At 40.5% G+C, this 20475-nt stretch overlaps 2 protein-coding genes across 7 annotated transcripts in view; one reads left to right on the forward strand and one right to left on the reverse strand.

Annotated features, from left to right (window-relative positions):
• Window positions 1-1714: 1714 nt before the first annotated feature.
• gba2 (glucosidase, beta (bile acid) 2) lies at window positions 1715-18225 on the reverse strand. Of its 3 annotated transcripts, none has more exons than XR_004660585.1 (19): window positions 18105-18225; window positions 17195-17920; window positions 12759-12850; window positions 12430-12545; window positions 11909-12127; window positions 10644-10883; window positions 10322-10424; window positions 8615-8768; window positions 7680-7805; window positions 7353-7537; window positions 6979-7083; window positions 6767-6874; window positions 6440-6591; window positions 5985-6091; window positions 4993-5135; window positions 4646-4761; window positions 3438-3629; window positions 2447-2763; window positions 1715-2292 (listed from the first exon to the last, which is right to left on the reverse strand). XR_004660585.1 is itself a non-coding variant. In XM_034901285.1 (19 exons), the coding sequence occupies exons 3-19, from the start codon at window positions 17386-17388 to the stop codon at window positions 2518-2520; spliced, it is 2598 nt and encodes an 865-aa protein (XP_034757176.1). In that variant the 5' UTR covers window positions 17389-17415; window positions 17790-17920; window positions 18105-18225; the 3' UTR covers window positions 2512-2517. The 3 variants fall into 3 exon arrangements, 2 of the variants coding, with proteins under 2 accessions (XP_034757177.1, XP_034757176.1); XM_034901285.1 differs by lacking the exon at window positions 1715-2292 and having other exon boundaries at window positions 2512-2763; window positions 17195-17415; window positions 17790-17920; XM_034901286.1 differs by having other exon boundaries at window positions 1715-2763.
• A 777-nt stretch (window positions 18226-19002) lies between these two features.
• The window catches only part of rgp1 (GP1 homolog, RAB6A GEF complex partner 1), a 14028-nt gene continuing 12555 nt past the window's right edge, over window positions 19003-20475 (forward strand). For 2 of the 4 annotated variants that reach the window (XM_034901289.1, XM_034901290.1), the window contains exons 1-3: window positions 19004-19281; window positions 19513-19628; window positions 20315-20448. In XM_034901289.1, the coding sequence (XP_034757180.1) occupies window positions 19513-19628; window positions 20315-20448 (250 nt within the window). In that variant the 5' untranslated portion in view covers window positions 19004-19281. Of the gene's footprint in view, window positions 19381-19512; window positions 19629-20314; window positions 20449-20475 lie in introns of all 4 variants that reach the window. The other 2 variants (XM_034901287.1, XM_034901288.1) reach the window with 2 other exon arrangements.

Consider the following 20475-nt stretch of genomic DNA (forward strand, 5'->3'; position numbering starts at 1 on the left):
AAGTGCTGAGCATCTGACTCCTTCAAGACTGTTGGGAAAACATTTCAGGGGACTACCTCTTGAAGCTCATCAAGAGAATGCCAAGAGTGCAAAGCAGTAATCAGAGCAAAGGGTGGCTACTTTTGAAGGAACTAGGATTTAAGACATGTTTTCACATCTTTTTGTCAAGTACATAATTCCACGTGTGTTCGTTCATAGTTTTGATGCCTTCAGTGATAATCTACTATGTAAATAGTCATGAAATTGAATGAGAAGGTGTGTCCAAACTTTTGGCCTGTGCTGTACATAGAAGAAAAAAATGAAAAAGAATCTTTTCCAATGTGAACAATTCTTTGTTGAACTTTAATGCTTTACAAACACCAAAGCAAGTAAGTACTGTGACTAACGTTACTCTTCTGAAGTGATTTTGGAGAGGGATATTAGGGAGAAATACACTGGTTGACTAGCATGACACCATTGTATTCATATAATAGGCTACTATCAATCCAGGCCAACGTGAACGACAGTCACAGCATGTTTCCTCTAAATTTCAGGTTGTGGTTGACTAGCGGGGCCAGCTCGTTGGTTTGATAAATTGATCAGACCTGCAGGTCACGCGCACTAGCAACACACTCTGTGTATTTAAGAACAATTAAATCAGTGTAAATGACGTTAGATCAGACACAGACTTCTGTAGTAGATTAGTGTTGCGTTTCCAGTGTTGTGGCTCCAAACCGTAACGTTAGTTGGGACAGACTGACGCCTTGTTTCTTTAGGCTAACTAAATTGGCTTTAGCTTGGCTGGTAGCAGCTTTCTGCAGGGGAAAATGGCCAGGAGACGTTTTAATTATGTTTCATTAAACAGGTGATTTAGTTTGTATTTGCAGCAAACATAAAACACTGACTGCTGTAGCTTCACTGACTACCCTTCAAAACTATGAGCATCAATGTGGCAGCTGCAGCTGCTGCCTACGTTACTTTTCTACACACGGAGAGCCTCACTTCCCATAACCGTAAATCCCTCAAAATAATGTCACATACACACGTTGCCCACATGGCTACCTGTCTTAAAAGGGGAAGGGTTGGACGGTAATAATCATGTAAAAGGAGAACGGTGAAAGTTTTCTACACGGTAATAAATAGTTGCACGCTACACGGTAATGAATAGTCTGAATAAAGATGGGTTGTTGGCCTATAGTTCACTGATTGCTATGTTACTGAGAAAGTATCGACCACCGCCACGTCAAAATAATCTATAAAACACAATATAAACACAATCTTAGTTAATAAACAACACATCAGCAAATAACAGCAACTTTTTCTAGCATTTCTACAAACTAACAGCCAGATTGCCAGCAAAATTAATGACTTGACCACTCACCTGAAGATATCAGAATAAAAGCACCCATGAGTCTCCCTTTCACGGACAAGCCATGCAGCCATTCCTTGTAGCCTACTCATATGTTGGGTTTCTTCATTCATTCAGTTTTTCTTTTAATTTGTCACCTATCTGTATCTTGAGTAACTTTAACTTCAATAAACTCTATCCCTGTAGCTTGTTGAAAAATATTTTAATTTCATCGCGTCAATCTTGGAGATTGAAACAATAAAACCCAAATGTCTTTGAATAGGTTTGACATTAATCACGTCAAGCAGCTAATTATTTGTATGCCCTAAAAAAAAAAAGATTAAAAAAAAATGTATGTACATTTTGATTAACACAATGAATCTGCTGTTGAATCTCATTCAGTCATTTATTTAGCATGATTGTCATGAGTTTTGATTTGAAAAAACATTGCAAATGTTGCCGCTATAATATACTGTAGATATGGCCAACATGCAACAAGGCACCAAATGCCATTTAAAAAAAAAAAAAAAAGGAAAATCAACTATTTCTAACACTACACATTGCATATATACCTTAGTACAGCCTTCAAATTGACTTTGCTTTTCAAGTGTATATTTCAGCCCAAGAAACTTTTAATGTTTAAAGATTATTATCTTAAAATAATAAAGCTGTACCTAACTGTTAAAGACAATATTGACTACATGTGAGGGTATAATAACACAACGATCCTCAAATATTTAGCATGTAAACTTGTTTCAAATATACAAACATTTAGGATTGTGAAATGTAGTGCTTGCATGTGTGTGTGTGCAAACACACAATATGTTACTGAAACAAGGTCAATTTCTATTAATACAGACTGGCTCTGATTTTGACATAGCCGGGCTAGCACCCAACACCACACAACTTTAAAAAGGATTAATAATAATAATAATCTGGAACAACTTGCAGTCTCTTGAAACATGTGGAACTCCTCACGTAACAATACCATAATCTACAGTAAGTACTGACTTTGTCGAGCAGGAAAAAAAACACAAAAAAACAAAATCACAGTTCTGACATTGAGTCTCAAACATTAGAAGCGATTAAATTGAAGTTGTTATACAGAGCAAGGGGGTGCAGATGAGGGTGGTGGCTGCAGGAGAGTTTGGAAGTTGTTTTCAGAGGAACTCGCTGTACCCCTCACCAGTCTAATGACTCAGGTCCTGTCCCCGCTTCCTGTCTGCGGCTCCAGTTTGAGCTGATGTGGTCTGATCCTTCTGCGAGGTGTTCAGGGCTAGCTGCATAGCCCAGACGCTCAGAGGCCTCATGTACGCCAGAGAGCGGTAGATGCCCTTCTCGCAGTAGGCTTCAGGAGTCTGGAAGGCCATGCCCAGCCTCTCCCACACAGTTCGGTAGCAACCCTCTGCCGTGCGCATACCCTCCTCCAGCATGCCCTAAGAAGGAAAAAAGGGCAGAGGCGTGAGGCATTATTTCAGTTAATGTCACACGGCCAATAAAACCAGCCAGGCAACCATCATCAAGTTACTTCTACTTGCAGCACTGTGGCCTCAAAGCAAGAAGGTACCAGGTTTGAACCATGGTCGTCCTGGGCCTTTGTGGAGTTTGCATGTTTTCTACGGGTGCTCCAGATTCCCCCACCACCAAAAACATGTTCTCCTCCCTCTCTACCATGCTTATGTGTGGTGCACCCACCCGGTCCATCACACAGGTGGTAGAGAGTAGTCCCCCCCCCCCCACCCTGAAGCACTATTGGGTGTCCATGACAAAGCAGTATAAAAATGTAATTTAATATTATTACTACTATTATTACTTCTTCTAGGGCAGCGTCCCTAAACGAACATGTGGAACCCTTAAAGAAATATTGATATATTTTGGGAAATAGGCTTTTAGGTAAGGTAAGAGTTAGATGAGAAGATTGAATACCGCTTGTTAACAGAACATTATACATTAATATACAGTATATTAAGAATTGTTTTATAATAACAATATAGTAAGATTTTGAAAACTTAAGAATGAAGGCCTTCGAAAGATAAATTACTTGTTTTCAACAACAACACATTTTATACATTTATTGTGATACAGTGTAGACACTAAAACACACACATACCTCATGGATCATGGTGGCTGCCAGTCCATACACTACTCCAATCCAGACCTCATCTGACTGGACACTGGAGCGGTCGGGCACGCCCTCAGGACGCATGCCGTTAACTGCCCCCATCTGGCCTCCAGCGAAGCTCATTACATTCAAGTCAAAGATAGATTTTAGTGCGCTCTGGATTTTCTCTTTTGGAAAAGCCTGGTGGGAGAGAAGAAATGATGCTGAAACCACAATGCTCTAAAGCATGTCTTAATGTAAAATAACTTTATTGAGGTTTGTGTAATTTGAAGCTTGGCATAGGGGAAGCAAGAGATGTTAGGTCATGAACATTGAACAAAAAACAATGTACTGTGCAATTAGACATATTTACAACAAATTTCAAAAGGCTATATGCTACTATGCATGTTTAAAAGCAGAAAGAGGGAAAAGTACAGAATAGCCCTTAACAGCATGGAGAAGTGCAGAACGAGGAGTGAGAGTAGTTAAAGGGGGGGATAACTGAGATCTTAATCCATTTTCTGGAAAATGAAAACGGTGACATACAGTTTATTAAAGTAAACAGTGGTTGTTTTTCCAAGAATCGGCTGGATTTCCTGGAAATCCCTCATCAACAACGTGCTGATCCCTGTGACCTGCTCGAATATCCTTGTAGATTTTGTCGTCTTTGTTGGACCTACACGAGTTACATCTATTTATTTAGAGGACTCCAATGCTGAATCTCATCCCCCCTATTTGATAGCTCCTCAGCTGGACCAGAAGTTGTTCCGTCCCTCCTTGGTGAAGGCCATCTCAAAAGCGTTTTTTTCTGCACCGAGGGGCTAGCATCGAGGAGGGATCAACAAGTAGCTATAGCTGAGGTTACGCGACAGCAGCCTTCCCCGAAGCCGTGCAGCTGAAGGAGTTGCTAACTCCGCCCAAACGACTGACGAATTCATGTCACGCTTCAGAAGAAAGGACGTCTCATTCCTCTAAGACATATTTGCTCTTTGCCTCTCTCCTCCAATGATTTCCTTTCATTTCTCCTGGGCCTCCTCGGTGGGAGGGACTAAGACGCAAAGAAGGGGGGCAGATGGAGGAGTCAGGGTTGCAGTTGAAGTGGTATGGGACGTACCCTATGTCATCTTGCACTTCTTTGGACACGCTAAAAGGCTCCTCTACTAAAAGCAGGGCTTATTACCTACAGTTTAATATATGGAGCTTGTGTTTGAACTTGCCTGGTAGTCTCCCTCTCCCAGGCCAGACGCTCTCAGGAACCAGTGGCCTGCACACTGGTCGGACATAACACTATTAGAAAGGTCTCTCCCACTGCTGTCATAGTTGTAGTACTTGCCTAAACATGAAAGGAAAATATAAAGGAAAGGAAAGACAGTTTACATCTCAAGCTAATTCCTTTTTTTTTTAAATAATCGACACATGTTAACAGTACGCGGGAATGAGCAAATGATTTTGTCATGCCTCTCACTATTTAGCAATTTACAAGATTTTATCAGAATAAACAATTTGTAGGTTTTTAAATATGCACTACCCTTACTATATAAATATTTTATAGATATTTACTTACCGTTCCACAGTAGTTTGTCAAAAGCAGCACTGCCCCTGTCCAAGATATCTCTATAACGTTGGTATGTCTCCTCATTGTCCACCATTTTGGCCATTTTACACATCACACAAAGGGACGCTAACCACAACCCACCACAGTACGCACTGTAGAATAAAAATACACAAAACCACACCAGAGAAAATAGGTTTATTAATGTGACTTCTGTCACATAAAAACAGAAATAAAAAAATTAAAATAGATTTTAATGATAACATTAGATTTAATTTGATCAAAATAGGAGTTATATTTTTGGGAGCTCGGTATTCATTGTTTCAAGGTTACTAATTTGTCAAAAGAATTTTTATATTTTAAGTGGTATTAGGTGTGGACTGTATGCAAATACTGACTGAGTATTATCACAAAGCATTAAGATTCACTAGGATATAAGAACCCAAGGGAGGGAGTCCTGTGTACTCAGAACAAGGGATACTCTTATCTAGGTATTTCTGTATCCTAATCTCTACTGATAGTGTAGTCTGGCTATCACCAGACTAAGCCAAGCTAAATAGATTTGAGATTGAGCGCTGGTCTGGGGAGTCTGTTCTGTATTTTAAGAGGCGTGATCAACGGGTATAGTTTAAATGACTCAGTGCGCAATTGGCTAGTCCTTCAACCAATCAGACCAATGATCCGGGTGACATAGAAGCGTCAGCGGCATCAACAGGTTGCTGCGCTTAGGTGGCGTCTGGTGGCCGCTATGTTGAATGTACAAGAGGCTGCTTGGTCGCTTCTCTATCATCACAGTGTTCAACCCGCCAATAGGGCGCCAAGCAGATAAGCCAGTTTGTGATTGGTTTCCACAAAATTGTGAACTGAAGCAGGAGAATTAAAACGTGCAGGTTTTCAGACCAAGCTGCAGTGCAAAATCAAATAGCCAGCACAGTGGGCAGGGTTTACCCAGTCTACTAATAGTGTTTATTTCAGGGCAACCATGTTTTTTTTCATCTTCTCACCTAGGTCCAGTCACTTTCCAACCGTCATAGGTCTGGTCCGCATATCCAGAGTTCTCTATCAGGCCATCTCCATCCAAGTCAAACTTCATCTCTGTCTCCATCACTGCCTAGCAGAACAACCACGATGAGATAGTTAAGTGGAATAAAAATGTGACCAAGCCCCATATAATCCAGTAAACTTGTTTTGTGTTAACGCTACAGATGGGATCTAAAATGCAGACTAGGGCTGAATGATTAAGCGTTTACAAATCAAAATCGAGATTTGAAAGAATGCAATTAGCTAGTCATGAAGACAATTGAATGGGAAATATTTAGTTGACTGTTTGGTGTCACATTTGATTTAATATTTGTCATTCCTCTTTTCATTTTATTTAATGTTTTCACAAAATCACAACTAGACTTTTTTCCCCCCCAAATCATTCAGCCCTAATGCAGACTCTGTGGATCAGTTATACCTGGCAGACGGGCCACATGTCCTGCAGGTACTGATTGTCCTGTGTGAGATGAAAGTCCCTGTAGACCTGCAGGACAAACTTCAGGTTCAGGTCCTTCCAGTCTGCAGTGTCATGGATGAGGTAGGCATTTACCCTCTGCCATGGCTCATCATCTAGGGACAGAGTCATCATGTCGTACTGAGAGACAATTCATGATGGTAAAAAACTTGCCCGGTAAAAATGCCGTTTTTTAAGGCAGTTTAGAATGTCAGCACATAAATGCACTTAAACCTATTCAAATTAAACATTGAGTTATCGCTGTAGATAATGACAATGTCTTTCTCCTACCTGGGTCTCCTATGTCGTGAGGAACTACATTTTTGGCCTTGACAGGAGAATACCGCCCACTCATCAGATGGAGCCTTTCTGTGGGGTCCTGCTGAACCACACTGCCAGCTGAGAAGAGATTTATGCCCCTAAATAAACCCTTGTATTGCGCTTTGTCAAATACACATGCTAAGATAATTGATAAAACATTAAGACAACAGAACTTCACCCACCAATATCGTATTGCAAACTCAAGGCAAGTTTGGGCCACAGCATGATAAGTGCAAAGGAGGCGTAGAAGTGCACATCGTAGGTGTTATACATTCTGTACTCCTGACCTGGGAAACGACAATAACATAGTAATATTGGTCACATATTTAATATAGGCAGATTTACTTTTGCCAACCCAGAATACAATTTAGTTTCTCTTGTGCAACAGATTTCTGTTTTGTTCAATAAATGACAACATTGCATGAGAATTCAGAGAATGCTTAACTATTTGCTTAATTGCAGAGGAATTCTTTTGTCCATCAACTAATCAATTCATTATTTGAGCCCTAAACTATGCGTCTAGTTTTGCGGACTAACACGTTTCGTTGGCACTTACCTTCTAGGTAGGCAAAACGGCCAAACTCCTTGATGACAGCAGGCTGAGCTGGCAGCCCGCCGTCCTTGCTGCGCACCCCACCACTGACATCGGCATCCTCTGGTAGCTCTGTCCACACTGTCCCTCCATCCACCACGAAGTACAACTCATTAAACAGGGCTGACTTATACCAGGAGGGGAGAGAACTGCAACACAATCCATGGTGAGAGGATGAAGACATTTTAAGAGTTCTTAGACAGACAAAATTATTGATTGGTGTTGAGGTCATTGTAATTTATCATTTTCTTTGTAAGCAAGTGCTCATTTTTAATGTAATGTACAGACTACCTGTCCTGGAGTATGGGTCTTTGCCACTCCTCAATGCTCTTCTCCCACTGTGTGTAGTGTGTTAGGGCGTAGTGACTGAGCGAGGGGGACGCGTCCCCTTTGGTCCCAAAGTAACGTGTGTATCTCCTGGACACAGAAAAGCCACAAGCTTATGTTAGAGAAACAAGGACACTGCATGTTCAACAAATGCAAATACAAAAGCAGAAAACATTGTATTTTGATAAACATTTCAAAAGTCTTGTATCTTAGAAGGTCTATCTTTTGCCTTGCATTACATAGTATTCCACTAGAGGTCAAAGTTGTGTCAGTTGGGCCTGAGGCTTTAAAATAGGACAAGGCGTTGAAAGTATATTTGTTTGGAATTCCGTGTCACTAAAGGTTGTTTTTTTTGCATTTGGGAAGGCCAGTTGTACTTTGGCCACAATACATTATACATACCAAATTAGTGGGCTGCAATTTGACATAAATGCAAAAACACATCTAAGAATGGGATTTAAAAGTAAGCATGGACAGCCATTATCTTTAATACTTCAGCAATGAAAGTGACCCAAACTGGGCACCTGGATAGCTCAGTTAGTAAAGCGGGCGGCCATATATATAGAGATTTACTATACTTTGACGCAGGGGTTTGACTCAGACTTGTGGCCCTTTGCTGCATGTCAATCCCCCTCACTCTCCCCTGTCATTTCTTCAGCTGCCCTGTCAATAAAATGCCCAAAAAAATAATCTTGGGGAAAAAAAACCTATGTGGCCGAAACCAAACAACCACAGCAAAGAAAGTTAACAAGAAACACTAGTGTGGTCTTTGTTCAGTTAAAAGCAACAAATGTATTAGAAAAACAGGGAGAAATCTATCTGTACCTATGACAACCCCCAGCTTTTACATTTCTGCAAAGCACCTCCCAGTATGTGTGTTTTCCGTGTGTTTGACATACCTGATGTGTTCCCTCTCTCTAGAGCCGAAGGTGATTGTGGGCATGTCCCAGGCCAGGCAGAACTCTAGGCAGTTATGGTCCTGGGCTGGCACTGAGCAGCCTACAGCCAACGCTGCTGCCACCTTCTCTCCCTTAGGCGTCGGCGGGCTGGATCCTGCAGAGGTTTATCAGGGATGGAGGTTAACATGGGTCATATCTGGCATCTCTATCAAACTCAAAACTATACAGCACGGGCCAAAGGTTTGGACACACTTTCTCATTTAATGAGTTTTCTTTACTTTCATGACTATTTACATTGTAGATTATCGCTGAAGGCATCACAACTATTAACGAACACATATGGAATTATGTACCTATCAAAAAAGTGTGACATAACTGAAATTATGTCTTATATTCTAGTTTTTTCAAAGTAGCCACCCTTTGCTCTGATTACTGCTTTGCACACTCACACGCTGTTACTCTACCAACTGAAGTTGCATTCAATAACTTCTTCTGTGTTCTTCGCAGTGGTGGCTGCGATAGCAGAGTTACCCACGGACACACTGGTACAAATACAGGTTTGCCCCTCATACTTAACAGTATACAGCTGTGTTAATTTAAAATTAAAACTGTAGACAAATGTCAGAAGTGTGGACCGGCGGCCCCTATGTGGCCGGGCGCGGAGAGTAATAGGAGAGAGAGTAGAGGAGAGATCAAACATAAAGCACGGCTTTACAGACAAAATGGGTCATGTAACGCAAAATTAAACCGTATCCATATAAACAACATTGCAGCGGATGCAAGGAAATTAGCACCGGTGTGACCTAGAGGAGCTAACAGCTAACATACGCTACTATCACCAACTAGCACGGCTTACTGCTGTTGTCTGAAAAACCACATACGGGACAAAACGTTGCGTTTACTGGTAAACTGGTAAACCTTGAGACCGACGTATAACCGACTGCTATCTGTTGAATTTTCCTCCCGTTACCCTGTCCTCTGTGACTGTCTACATCTAGAAACTAAGCTGCACGGGGTGCAGAGAACTACTCTGACTGGCACATGTTCAGACAGTGGGTTACGGAGCGGTACATGGGCTATGAAATGACGCTTAAAACATTTTTTTTTTTTTAAACGCTCGATCACACAAATTTGAACGTGGGAAGTCAAAATCGTGATCATGATTAAAGTTTGATTAATTGTGCTGCCCTCCTAGAATATAAGACATGTTTTCAGTTATTTCACATTTTTTGTTAAGTACTTGATTCCATATGTGTTCATTCATAGTTTTGATGCCTTCAGTGATAATAAAGGAAACGCATTGAATGAGAAGGTGTGTCCAAACTCTTAGTCTGTACTACAGAACAGTATTAAAATAATTGAAATATAAAGAAAATATCACAAAATTGGTTAACAACCTCCTTTTTACTTTAAGGAAATGGAGTGGTTTAGCTTTTGCTCTTTATTCACCACTTATTTATTCAACTAACTAAACCTTGCTCTTATTTTTTGAACTATCATTTTGAAAAGAGTTACCCCAATGTCTATTTTATGTTTTTTGTCATATCTGTTCAGTGTTTAATGAAGTGATTTATTGCTTTTGTGGGTGTTCTAATATGTATCAGTTTGTTTCATTCTAGTTTCCACTTCTTTCTCATGTTTCTGCTTCATGTTGAGGAAACATTATGAATCCGTCTCATCCTTCACACCCTGTTTTTAAGCACTAACCTGTAGGAGAGTCCAGCTGTCCGTCAGTGATGAGGTCACTCCACAGGCTGCTGCAGGTTCCCTTTGGACTAAACGCTGTCTGGTGACTGACCTCTCTGTCGGGCTGTTAAACGCATGCATGCACACACAGTCTTGGTAAATCTAAAACCTAATGCTCATTAACACCACAGATTTCACAATCATTTGATTATTATAATTCCCCTACCAGATAACCGAGACTATTGTTGCAAATCCTTTTTGTTCCCTGATAACTGTTTGTGTACAGTAAAACCTCTTACAAAAACCTTGAAGCTGCTAAAAATTATAAACTTGTAAATCAAACCTGTTCTCGGGCTGCGATGCACAGAGTGTAAGGGTTCACTGCAGGACAATGATGTAGCAAGACCCCAGACACCGCCTCCCCCTCCTTCTCCAGGTGGAATGGTTCATTCCAGTGTCCCCCGCTCTTGTCATCCTTGTGTCCCGACCCGTTGACCATAGTGAACATGATGGAGACATCCAAAGCAAAGTCGTTCTTGTTCTCTATGTCCCACACAAATACTGCCACTGGGAGACTAGAGTCCTGAGAGAAGGGCGATATACATGGTGGAATTTGTAGAAAACTTTTGTAGAACCAGCATGTCAACATACAGTACATAGACCTGTTTAACCTAGCAACCAAATGACTAATTTACTGCAAAAAAAATGAACATGAGCAAGGATCAACAATGATCCTGACGAAAGAAAAAAAGCTTTAAAAAGTTAATATTTAATAAGCTTTTGCACTGTTCACTCTACCATAGCACCTTATCATGGTCATTGCATCACATGGTCAGTCCATACCAGACCTTTGTAATTAATTCACGAATTCTTAACTCTTTAAATTTCTGTGAATGATTTTTATGTATGTGAGATACACTACTGGAACAACTGGATGCCTAAAATTCCCCCTGTGATTAATAAAGTATCTATCTATCTATGACATTGATCCTAACATTTTTTAGTTTTTGTGTGGATGCTCTTTTTAGTCATGAGTTCCCAGTATTCTGTAAGTAGGACATATCTTAACCCCCTGACTGCTTGGCTTCAACAAGCTGTTATGTAGAGTAAGTGAATCATTAGCCCACATTTATCTTTATAAGCTTGTGTGCTTTTCAGCAACTATACTATTTATTGTTTGTGCAAATTCAATTGGACTTCTCGAGTCTTTTGATTTTATATATATATATATATATATATATATATATATACATATATATAAAAAAGAAAAAGTATAAATATTGTAAGTATTTAAACTAATGAACTAGATTTTGACAGTTGGAAAAATTTAATGGTTACACTTCACTAAATGACCTCAAACCTAGTTTGGCATTTCTTTGCTACAATTTCTTGTTACTTATCTGCCGACATCCACTGCTGCTGACTGCTGTAAGGTAATATTGGTCTAGTTTTAGTCTTAATGGCCAAGATGTGATGGTTGAATTTGGAATCTATTCATTTTCAAGTCCTTGTTGTATTTTCTATAATCCACAATATTAAAAGATGTAATGTCTATTGCAACAAACGTATCATAACTCTATTGGACTGTATCTAATTCAGGGATGGTACCTGGTAGTCATGGGGGATGACAGGGGAAATCTGTCTGCAGGTTAAGGTGACATTCTGTCCCGGCAGGTGGTAGACGGTCCAGGCGCGGGGGTACAAGGCATGATAGAAGGCATACTCTCCGCAGTAGCCCCAGTTCCAACCTTGTAGTGTGGGAGGACGCTCTACAGATAGCACCTGCTGGTAAACGGTTTGTCCACCACGTCGCAAACACACTGTGAACTAAGAAAAAATTAGTCATGAAAATAAAGTAAACGCATTGAATGAGAAGGTATGTCCAAACTTTTTTTTCTGTACTGTGTGTGTATAAATGTATCTCAAAACTAGCCAGTCACAAAATATGGGACTTCTATAAACCTTGACTTAACAGGCTGGTGGACTTTGATTGCTGGGATTCAGTTAAGTCTAGAAGCCATTGTCCATGGACCAAAATATATGTACAACCAGATAATATGTACTTTTTCTTTAGGATTTAGTATCCATGGACATCAAGTGAATTTTTCTCTATTTCAGATCCTACATACCTGGTTTGCTGTGACAGTTTTGTAGTGGTACATCCCGGGGTTTAGTTGCCATCTGCAGAATTCCCCCTTCCAACCTCTTGTGATAGTGCCTCCTCCAATACCGCCAAGTGGAGCACCTGCAGATTAGGGTATGGTGTCATCTTGGATTCAGTCACATTTTAATTGCTATTAAGACCTTAACTGGTCAAATTTAAAGAGTCAAAATAGGTTTTGGTCCAAGATTTCAAATTGATAATCAGAATTATACTGGTAGTCCACAAAACTGAAACATGTTGATAAAACCGTAGATAACCACTTGTCTTCACTCTGTAAGATAGATCTAAACTCACCATATATTTGATGCAAGGGTTGGGCACGAAACATATCAATGAATGGAGCTTTTTTTTCCACCTGGGTCTTCTTGTACCACCACTTTAGATACCTGGATGAACACATAAGTTTACTGTACACAGATTACCTTAAAATCAAGAGTGGAAGGATGCAAATGAGAAAATAAATGTAGATGCCAGAAAACAAGCAAGGACATCAACAAATAGTCAGACAGTCAGTGGTAATACTTGCATCCTAACTATAGTCATGTGTTAAGGGTTATGAATAGGGACAGTCTTAATTATCAAATCAGCCCACAAGCAATTGAACAACAATTAGTTAACATGCGGTTTACACACACACACACACACACACACAAAGAATTGCGCAACTTCATGAAGGAGGCACTTGTAAGATAAAGTGGAATGAGGTCAAGGTGGAAGCTCTACTTTATTTGTTTGTTGTTGTTTGCAGTGTGACTATGTGTCCATGTGTGCATGGATGTGTATCTAGGTGCAGCACTCGCTATCCACACCAGGGTTGTGGCGTAAAATATTAATAAGGCTATGTTACAAAAGGTTTCAAACCGCACCCCAGCCTTAGAATATCACAGTTAACATGACTCTTCATCCGTATATGCCGTGAGCTCAGATCTTAGATGTGGTACACTTTCCCCTCATGTGCCAAATAAAGTAGAAAGTTACTGCTGAGGGGAGAAGTTGTATTTCAGTAGGTAAGCCATTAGCTCCGCACAAAACAGGCTGCAGCCGTGCAAATGATGCCCCTCATTACATGTAGCCTGCATCACTTTTAGCTCCTGGATTTTAAGGGGTCTTTGAAAGGTCAGGATGCAATAAACACGCTTTCTGTTCCATTTCTTAATATATCTACAGAAAGCTGACAGGTTGGTGAACAACACCATTGACTATGCACATACTTTGCAGATACTGCAATTTTCGGTTATTTGCTCGATGCAAAATCTCAAATGGCTGAATTTACAGATGCTCAACAAGCATGGCTAAAATATGTAGTTCAGTGCTACAACAGAACCACTGGCATCTCTAGTTTTTTCATCCATCTGTGGTGTATGGCATATTTATTTGGGCTGACATTAAACGGTTTAAGAATCCCTACACTGGTGGAAACCAAAGAGTACAAGCTTCAAAATAAATGATAGCTTCAACAGTCATTTCTGTTTTGCTTGTAAAAGCAGGCTTTTCCCCTTTAAAGCAGGCGTTAAACCACTCAGATCAGTAGTATCGATCAATTTTGACTAAACACACCTTTTAGAAATATAGCATTTGCTGTTTGGAAAAGCATCTGTTCTTTAACACTATGGGTTACAGTTTCATTCCAGAACGCACCTAAGGTTACCAGAAACTCCAGCATAGCAACCTAAAATGAATGTGGCTCAACGGCTCTACAGTCTGCGGCATCAAACATAAAAAAAAAGAAAGAAATGTAGCTTTGTGCTCAGTATTATGACCGTGTTTACACACAAATTATGTTTCAGCATCAAAGAGCTTTCTTGTTGTTGTGAGGAAGATCCAATGCAACTGCAAAATTGCTGTGCATCCCAATGCAGGGCCTGTCTGTATTGCAAACAATGACATCACAGGAAAAGCTCAGTCCAGAGACACAACAATGGTCTGCCAATACAGCTCTACTCAGGAGATGAATAGCATCAGCTCAAGCGAGTTATGTGAAGCCATGGCAGGTTGCATTATTGTGAGGATCTTCTTGTTCTGCGGCTCAGCTAGAATTAATCTATAAATACAGACCTGGGGGCCGTTTCAGGAAGGAGGTTTAACAAACTGAGTCCAACCCTGAACTCTGAGTGGATTTAGCCAGTGATATGAGGACAGATAAGGTTATTTAGGCTACAGATCTGATGGACTGAAGAAAATCGATATCTCTCAAATAATAGGTAGTTATCTGGAAATGAAAGTAGCCTACATCTGGTCAGGCCTCAATTTGATCTTCCGAGGTATGTTCAACTCTGCGAAGTAATACAGCTCTTTCATCAACGGGATCGTAGACAATAGAACATGCCATGTTTGAAGAAAAAAAAAAGTTTTCTAATCCGCCTAACATGGTTAAACAAACGCGTTTGTTTATGAATGCAGAAGACAACACTGTGCTAAAATGTGCATGATACTGACTGAATGAATGAGGAAATGAAGGAGCGCTGTGTCAGAGGAAGGAGACAGAGCAGAAAACCTGCCCCGACCAGGTAAGGTTCTCGGGCTTAGTTCCCATAGTAACTGACTCAGAGGTTAAGTTACCTCTCTTTCTGAAACGGGCTGGAGTTACCCCTCAGGTTTGGTTAACCTCCCTTTCTGAAACAGAAAACCCAGAGTAACCCTCATCTCAGGGTTAACAAACTCAGTTCTCACTAAACCTGCTTTCTGAAATGGGCCCTAAGTATGCTAACCTTTCCAGTCCTTCTAATTGATATCTAATCACATACACATTTACCATTCAGCTGATTTAAGTGGAAGCATTGGTCCACTGATGAGGCACTCTGGGGGAGGTTTTGGTGAAAAACAATCAATTGCAACTTATGTCTATGAAATAGGTTAAAGACAAATTTTGAATTTCTCTTACTTTCAAAGTTTAACTATAAAGTACTGCATTAGTTTATTGTTCCACAGTTAGCTTGTTTGGGTACAGTTTAAAGTATTTCTATATATTTTTCTCTGCAAAAAAGGCACTCCTGTATGTACAGTATTTTTTATGTATTATAGTAACCACCTCAGCCTCAAATAATGAGAAGCTGAAGGTGTGGCTCTCCCAGGGTTTAACACACTCCAGACAACCTCATCCTACTGCCTAAAGACTACCACATTAATCTTCACAATAGACAAACGTCATGGCGTTTACACAGACAGAGACACACCTTTGCATTGTCCTAAGCAGTATGGTTGTTGTATAGCAACAGATTGAAGAAGTGAAGCAAGTTTGTGGTTTAACGAGGACTGTTTAAACGGTTTTCTGGCAGCTCTAAGGAAATGACATGTCATATTGAGAATAAACTTCTTCTTCAGTTGCACTACAGGTGTTACGTGAGGAGACAATGCGATAAAGTAGAAGCTTTAATAGCTGTGATTTAGATGGAATTATATAAAAGCATGAGTTATTCAGTCAAAGGTCATCAATAGGAAACCCATAAAGTCCAAATCACTAAAGAACAGGCCATATGACGGACAGATGATGATTGTTGCACCAATCTTTGGCCGTGCGCCCAACAATCCGCTAAAGCTGCAGAATGTATGACTTTGCATCATGGAAATCAGCAGGTCGTTGGAAAAACAAATGCAATCAGATCAACAGATGTTGAGATCTGTGCTGGATTTGTTTTTCTGTAGCTGTAGGGTGACAATTTGGATGCAGAGTTTTAAGCTGTACTCACTTCAAAAGCAGACACAGGTTTGTGTGACTACAAATAATGAATCACCTCAAATCTTCCTGTCTTTAATGCAGGAGTTTTGGAGAATTAAATTACCGGCACCTTGAACTTGACCTGGGACCAGAGCTCATGTACCACTTTAAAGATGGGTCAACCAATTGTCAATTGCCTCTGAAAACAATGGAAGCCTTTTAAGTTGACCACACCCTTTTCGATCCAACAGAACATTTATAAAGAACGCTTTTTGAACTGAATCTGTCTAATTTGCTTGTAGTGGAAATACAGAGGCAAAATCATAGACAGGAAACACAAAGAACAGTCTATCATCTGCACTTGAATAGACCAAACAAAATGGGAGACAAGAGTACAGAAGAACACTTCATCCCCTTTGGAAGTTTAAGGTGCTATCTGTACACAGTGACAGAAAATATAGACAAATGAAATAGTTCTGTCTTTAGCCATTGTTAAAAAAAACAAAGGCTAAGCTAAAGTCTAGGGGCAGCTATGGATTAATGAGTTGCCCCTGATGCTGCGCCATGGGTGTTTAAAAGTGTGTGAGTGTATCTGATGAGCAGGTGGCACCTTGTACAGCAGCCTCGGCCACAGTGTGTGAATGCTGAAATGTATGATTTTAACTGCAAATTAAACTACCTTGTTTTGGACAAGTAAATGTTTTATTATCTGAGTGCACGGAAAGCATAGCTTACAACAGCATCAACCGTTTCAAGGCAAGATTGCACTTGGAGAGAAGAGGTGTAGCTGTAATATGACACTATAAGCTAATTCCTGTCCTGGTACTTTACAGGAAAACATCCACATTGGTTGATTGATACAGGTTGCAATGACACACAGGTGTAAACTGAAAACAACCTTTTAGAAGAAACTATCTCTAGTGCGTGTGCAATGCACGTGTTAAAAACTATTTGTTGAATGAATGTTGATTTTTTTTTCCCAATGGCAATTATTTGTTGGAGGATTTTGTTTATCACAGAAAACTGTAGCCATGGGCTTTTGTAGGGTTTGTACATTGTGGAGTGCATGTCTCACCTGACTCCAAGACCGATGTGTTCCACAACATTGGACAGCGAGACATCTTTTGCTTGAAAGGGCTTTCTCTTCTCCTTGAACTCATGAGACAGGCAGATACGCCAACCCTCCTTGGGCACTGCATATCCCATTTCCTTGGAGGCATACCTGCTCATAAGGTCCGCTGAGGATTTTTCACCCCACTCTGTAGTCATTTTAGCAGGATAGCCAGCAATGTGGAACTTGAGTATGTTTGAATAGGAACAGGAAAACTTGTGATTAATGACAGGGAGTTGTCACCACCTTATGTCAACAGAGTTAGTTTGTAGTGCCTTCAACATGGAGCAAAAACACTAAGGAGGTAAGCTACACTTTTGACCTAGAAATCCTAAAATTCTAAGTGGTTCTGTAAGTTTCAAATAGTTATTCCTGTAGGTTAAACCGGTTCCCAACGGACGAGCTTTGAATACCTGCAGGTAAATAATTGCACCTTTGGGTAGAAGGTCCCAGTGCCATTATAAGATTACTATGATCCACAAGGTAATTTAGCCACTACAGCTCCACATGTTTATATTCTCGGGGGCTAGCTAGTTGAAGCGATTTGCATCCCCGTCACCTTATGGATTCCTGTGTTTAACAAATGGCAGACCCCGTCCCCCCCTTTGCATGGAGTCCGGATGTGTCTGCGCTGTCAGCAGTTGACAGAAATGATTGAGGACGCCGATCTCAGTCGTTCATCCGGGACACCTACAAAGACATTAAAGAAGATCAAACAAAATGGTTAAAAAAGTGGTGATCACTTTTCCCTGATGGACAGCAGGGCCGATATTATGCAAACATGTCAGTAACCGGCGGTTAGTTGCAAAGACGCAAACAGATAACTTAGCACATTAATAATTAATTATGTAGAAGCTTTTTTTGTATACAATACCTGAGAGACGGCGTCATCCCACTGCTGCTCCAAACCGACCTCAGTCAGGACCCTGTAGCTTCTGCTAGCACATACCACTCTGCGCTGAATATGCAAATACATGTACCACTCATAGAAGGGCTTTTTGTTGCCCTCTGAGAAATCTGTCAGGCAACAAATGATCTCAGGCTGCCTACAAACTACGCCTCATTTTTCAACATACGTTGATCAAACTTCAACCAAGCTACAAACTCTACCTTAAATGAAAAATCCAAGAATGGTAAATTGTTGTTTGGGTTTAATGGAGTTAGAATTGGTAAACAGGCTGGAAGTAAATGCCTGACAAGCCTACATGAGGGATATAACAATCCAACAAAAAGCCGCTTTTGAGCCTGTATCATTCTGAGTAAAATGGGGGGATAATACTCGTCCCCACGTATTATTTCTCCTTTATATTGACAGACATCACACATTTTGATTAATATACAATTGTTGTAAAACAACTTCTGTAGAATGTGAGGTGTTAGTTATTTGAAGATAGATTACGCCTCCCTTTAAATGACCATGGCAACAGTCCACCCCTCGCTAGCTGTGCCATGGGGCGGATTTTTTTTCTTTTTTTCCCCAGGATGGTGAAGGCATGTCCCACCCTACTCTGCCCTACTCTGCCTCTGACTGGCTTTCCTTGACATACCCTAAACCTAAAAAAAAAAATCCTACTCTTGCGTATACCTAGCTAACCCAACCAACGAAGCCGAGGAGTACTAGCCAATCAGAGGGAGAGTAGGGCGACCTATGCCTTCGCCACCCTAGGAAAATGAATCATGGCACCAAATGGTTTACCAAAAAAATGGAACGGGAATTCTAAACTAGAGTTTCCGTGTGTATAAACATGTTAAATTAAGATTAAGATAACAATAGGATGTTAAGCAGAATACTTAAGAAATTATGTGTTTTCCTGATACTAATCTTTGTGAGCTTTGTTTTCCTTGTTCCTGGTTCGTGATTGGTCGAACAACAGCGGATATAGAACATCTGTTTACTGTAGCTGGGATGCTAGCTAACTAACCAGATACGCAATGTCTAGTTCTTCGGGAAACGCAGTCACATTTTGTATCGTTTTCTTCTAGAAGTAAATGTAGGTCCGCCTTGGGTTAAGACAGCGTAATTGTCTTTCCGTAGTAACGTTGAGGCCAAGGTATGTGTTTAAATTACTCCTAAAACAGCAGCCATTAGCTAGCAAGCAGTACCAAACAAGTTAACTTCTGTCTGCAGTCTGACTAGCTAGCTTGTAGTGGTGTGTTCATACAAAACTGTTCATCTTGCTGGAATAACAAAGCAAAGTATTTAAGGATCCCAGTGCATTCTCCATATTAGTGATTTGATGTTTGGCTTGGTAAAGTAGTGTTGTTGGTGTCTAACGTTACAGATGATCGAGGTGGTGGCCTCCATGGCCAGAGGCCCCGTGTTTCTCGCCGGGGAGCTCATGGAGTGTCTCATAACATTCACCAACCCGATTTCCCACCTCTCCACTTCTGCCACCAGGTAGGATTTAACCTCTTCACCGATCATAGACAAGGAGATGCGATAAATATTGCCAAACAAAACTATTTGGTGAGAAAACATCGTGACTTAGCCAAGCTTTGAAGGCACATCCAAATCGACAAAGATTACTTACTTACTGACTCAAAATCATTACATATAATCTAGATAGAAGACAAAGGTCCTTGTGTGCTGAAACAAGAACTGGTACCCTATTATTGACAACGGATGTGGGGGAGATATTCCTAAAAAACAGTATTTATGTTTTTATTCTGTAATCTCCGTATTGTTAAGGATGTTGATGAGTTGTTGCCTTTATATTTTGGTGCAAAACGGTCACAACAAACATAGTAAGAGAAAAGGGAAAAACAAGTACTGCAAAAGTCAAGAATCATAAACATATGATAGAAATTTAGAATAAAGAATTGCTCTATGATAATCATGCAGGTCCATGGGCCAGGTTAAGAGTTCTGCTATGTATAAGGAACTTTTGAAATGTTTTTTATTTTTGAATTTTTGGATTGGTATGTTTTTTTTACAATTTTACGTGATCACCTGGGTTGTTTTGTAGAGTCTTGGGACCTCATATAGACTGGGACAGTGCCATGCAGGACACTTATATTAATCATTTTAACCAATCGCTCTGTACATCCCTTGTGTAACCCTTGTGTTATCTGACTGTGTCCCAGTGAGATGCTTGCATGGGCCAGTGCCCAGATCCACTGCCAGTTTCATGCTAGTGAAAGCAGAGTGGCCCTGCCGGCCCAGGGCAACAAACAGGATGTCCAGGCTGAGAGCAACACAGTGCTTATTCCAAGCAGAGGTTAGTGGGGGGGGGGGGGGGGGGGGG

Source organism: Etheostoma cragini, chromosome 19 (genome assembly GCF_013103735.1).
Source record: "Etheostoma cragini isolate CJK2018 chromosome 19, CSU_Ecrag_1.0, whole genome shotgun sequence".
Lineage (NCBI taxonomy): Eukaryota > Metazoa > Chordata > Actinopteri > Perciformes > Percidae > Etheostoma > Etheostoma cragini.

What these genes read in the sequence shown, in the direction of transcription:
- gba2 (XM_034901286.1), bottom strand. Translation starts at nt 17,388, where the DNA reads ATGACTACAGAGTGGGGTGAAAAATCCTCAGCGGACCTTATGAGCAGG. An exon ending in CACATCGGTCTTGGAGTCAG is followed by an intron (nt 12,851 to 17,194) that starts GTGAGACATGCA and finishes GTGTTCATCCAG; the next exon opens with GTATCTAAAGTGGTGGTACA. An exon ending in TGGGAGAGGGAGACTACCAG is followed by an intron (nt 3,630 to 4,645) that starts GCAAGTTCAAAC and finishes CTCTCCCACCAG; the next exon opens with GCTTTTCCAAAAGAGAAAAT.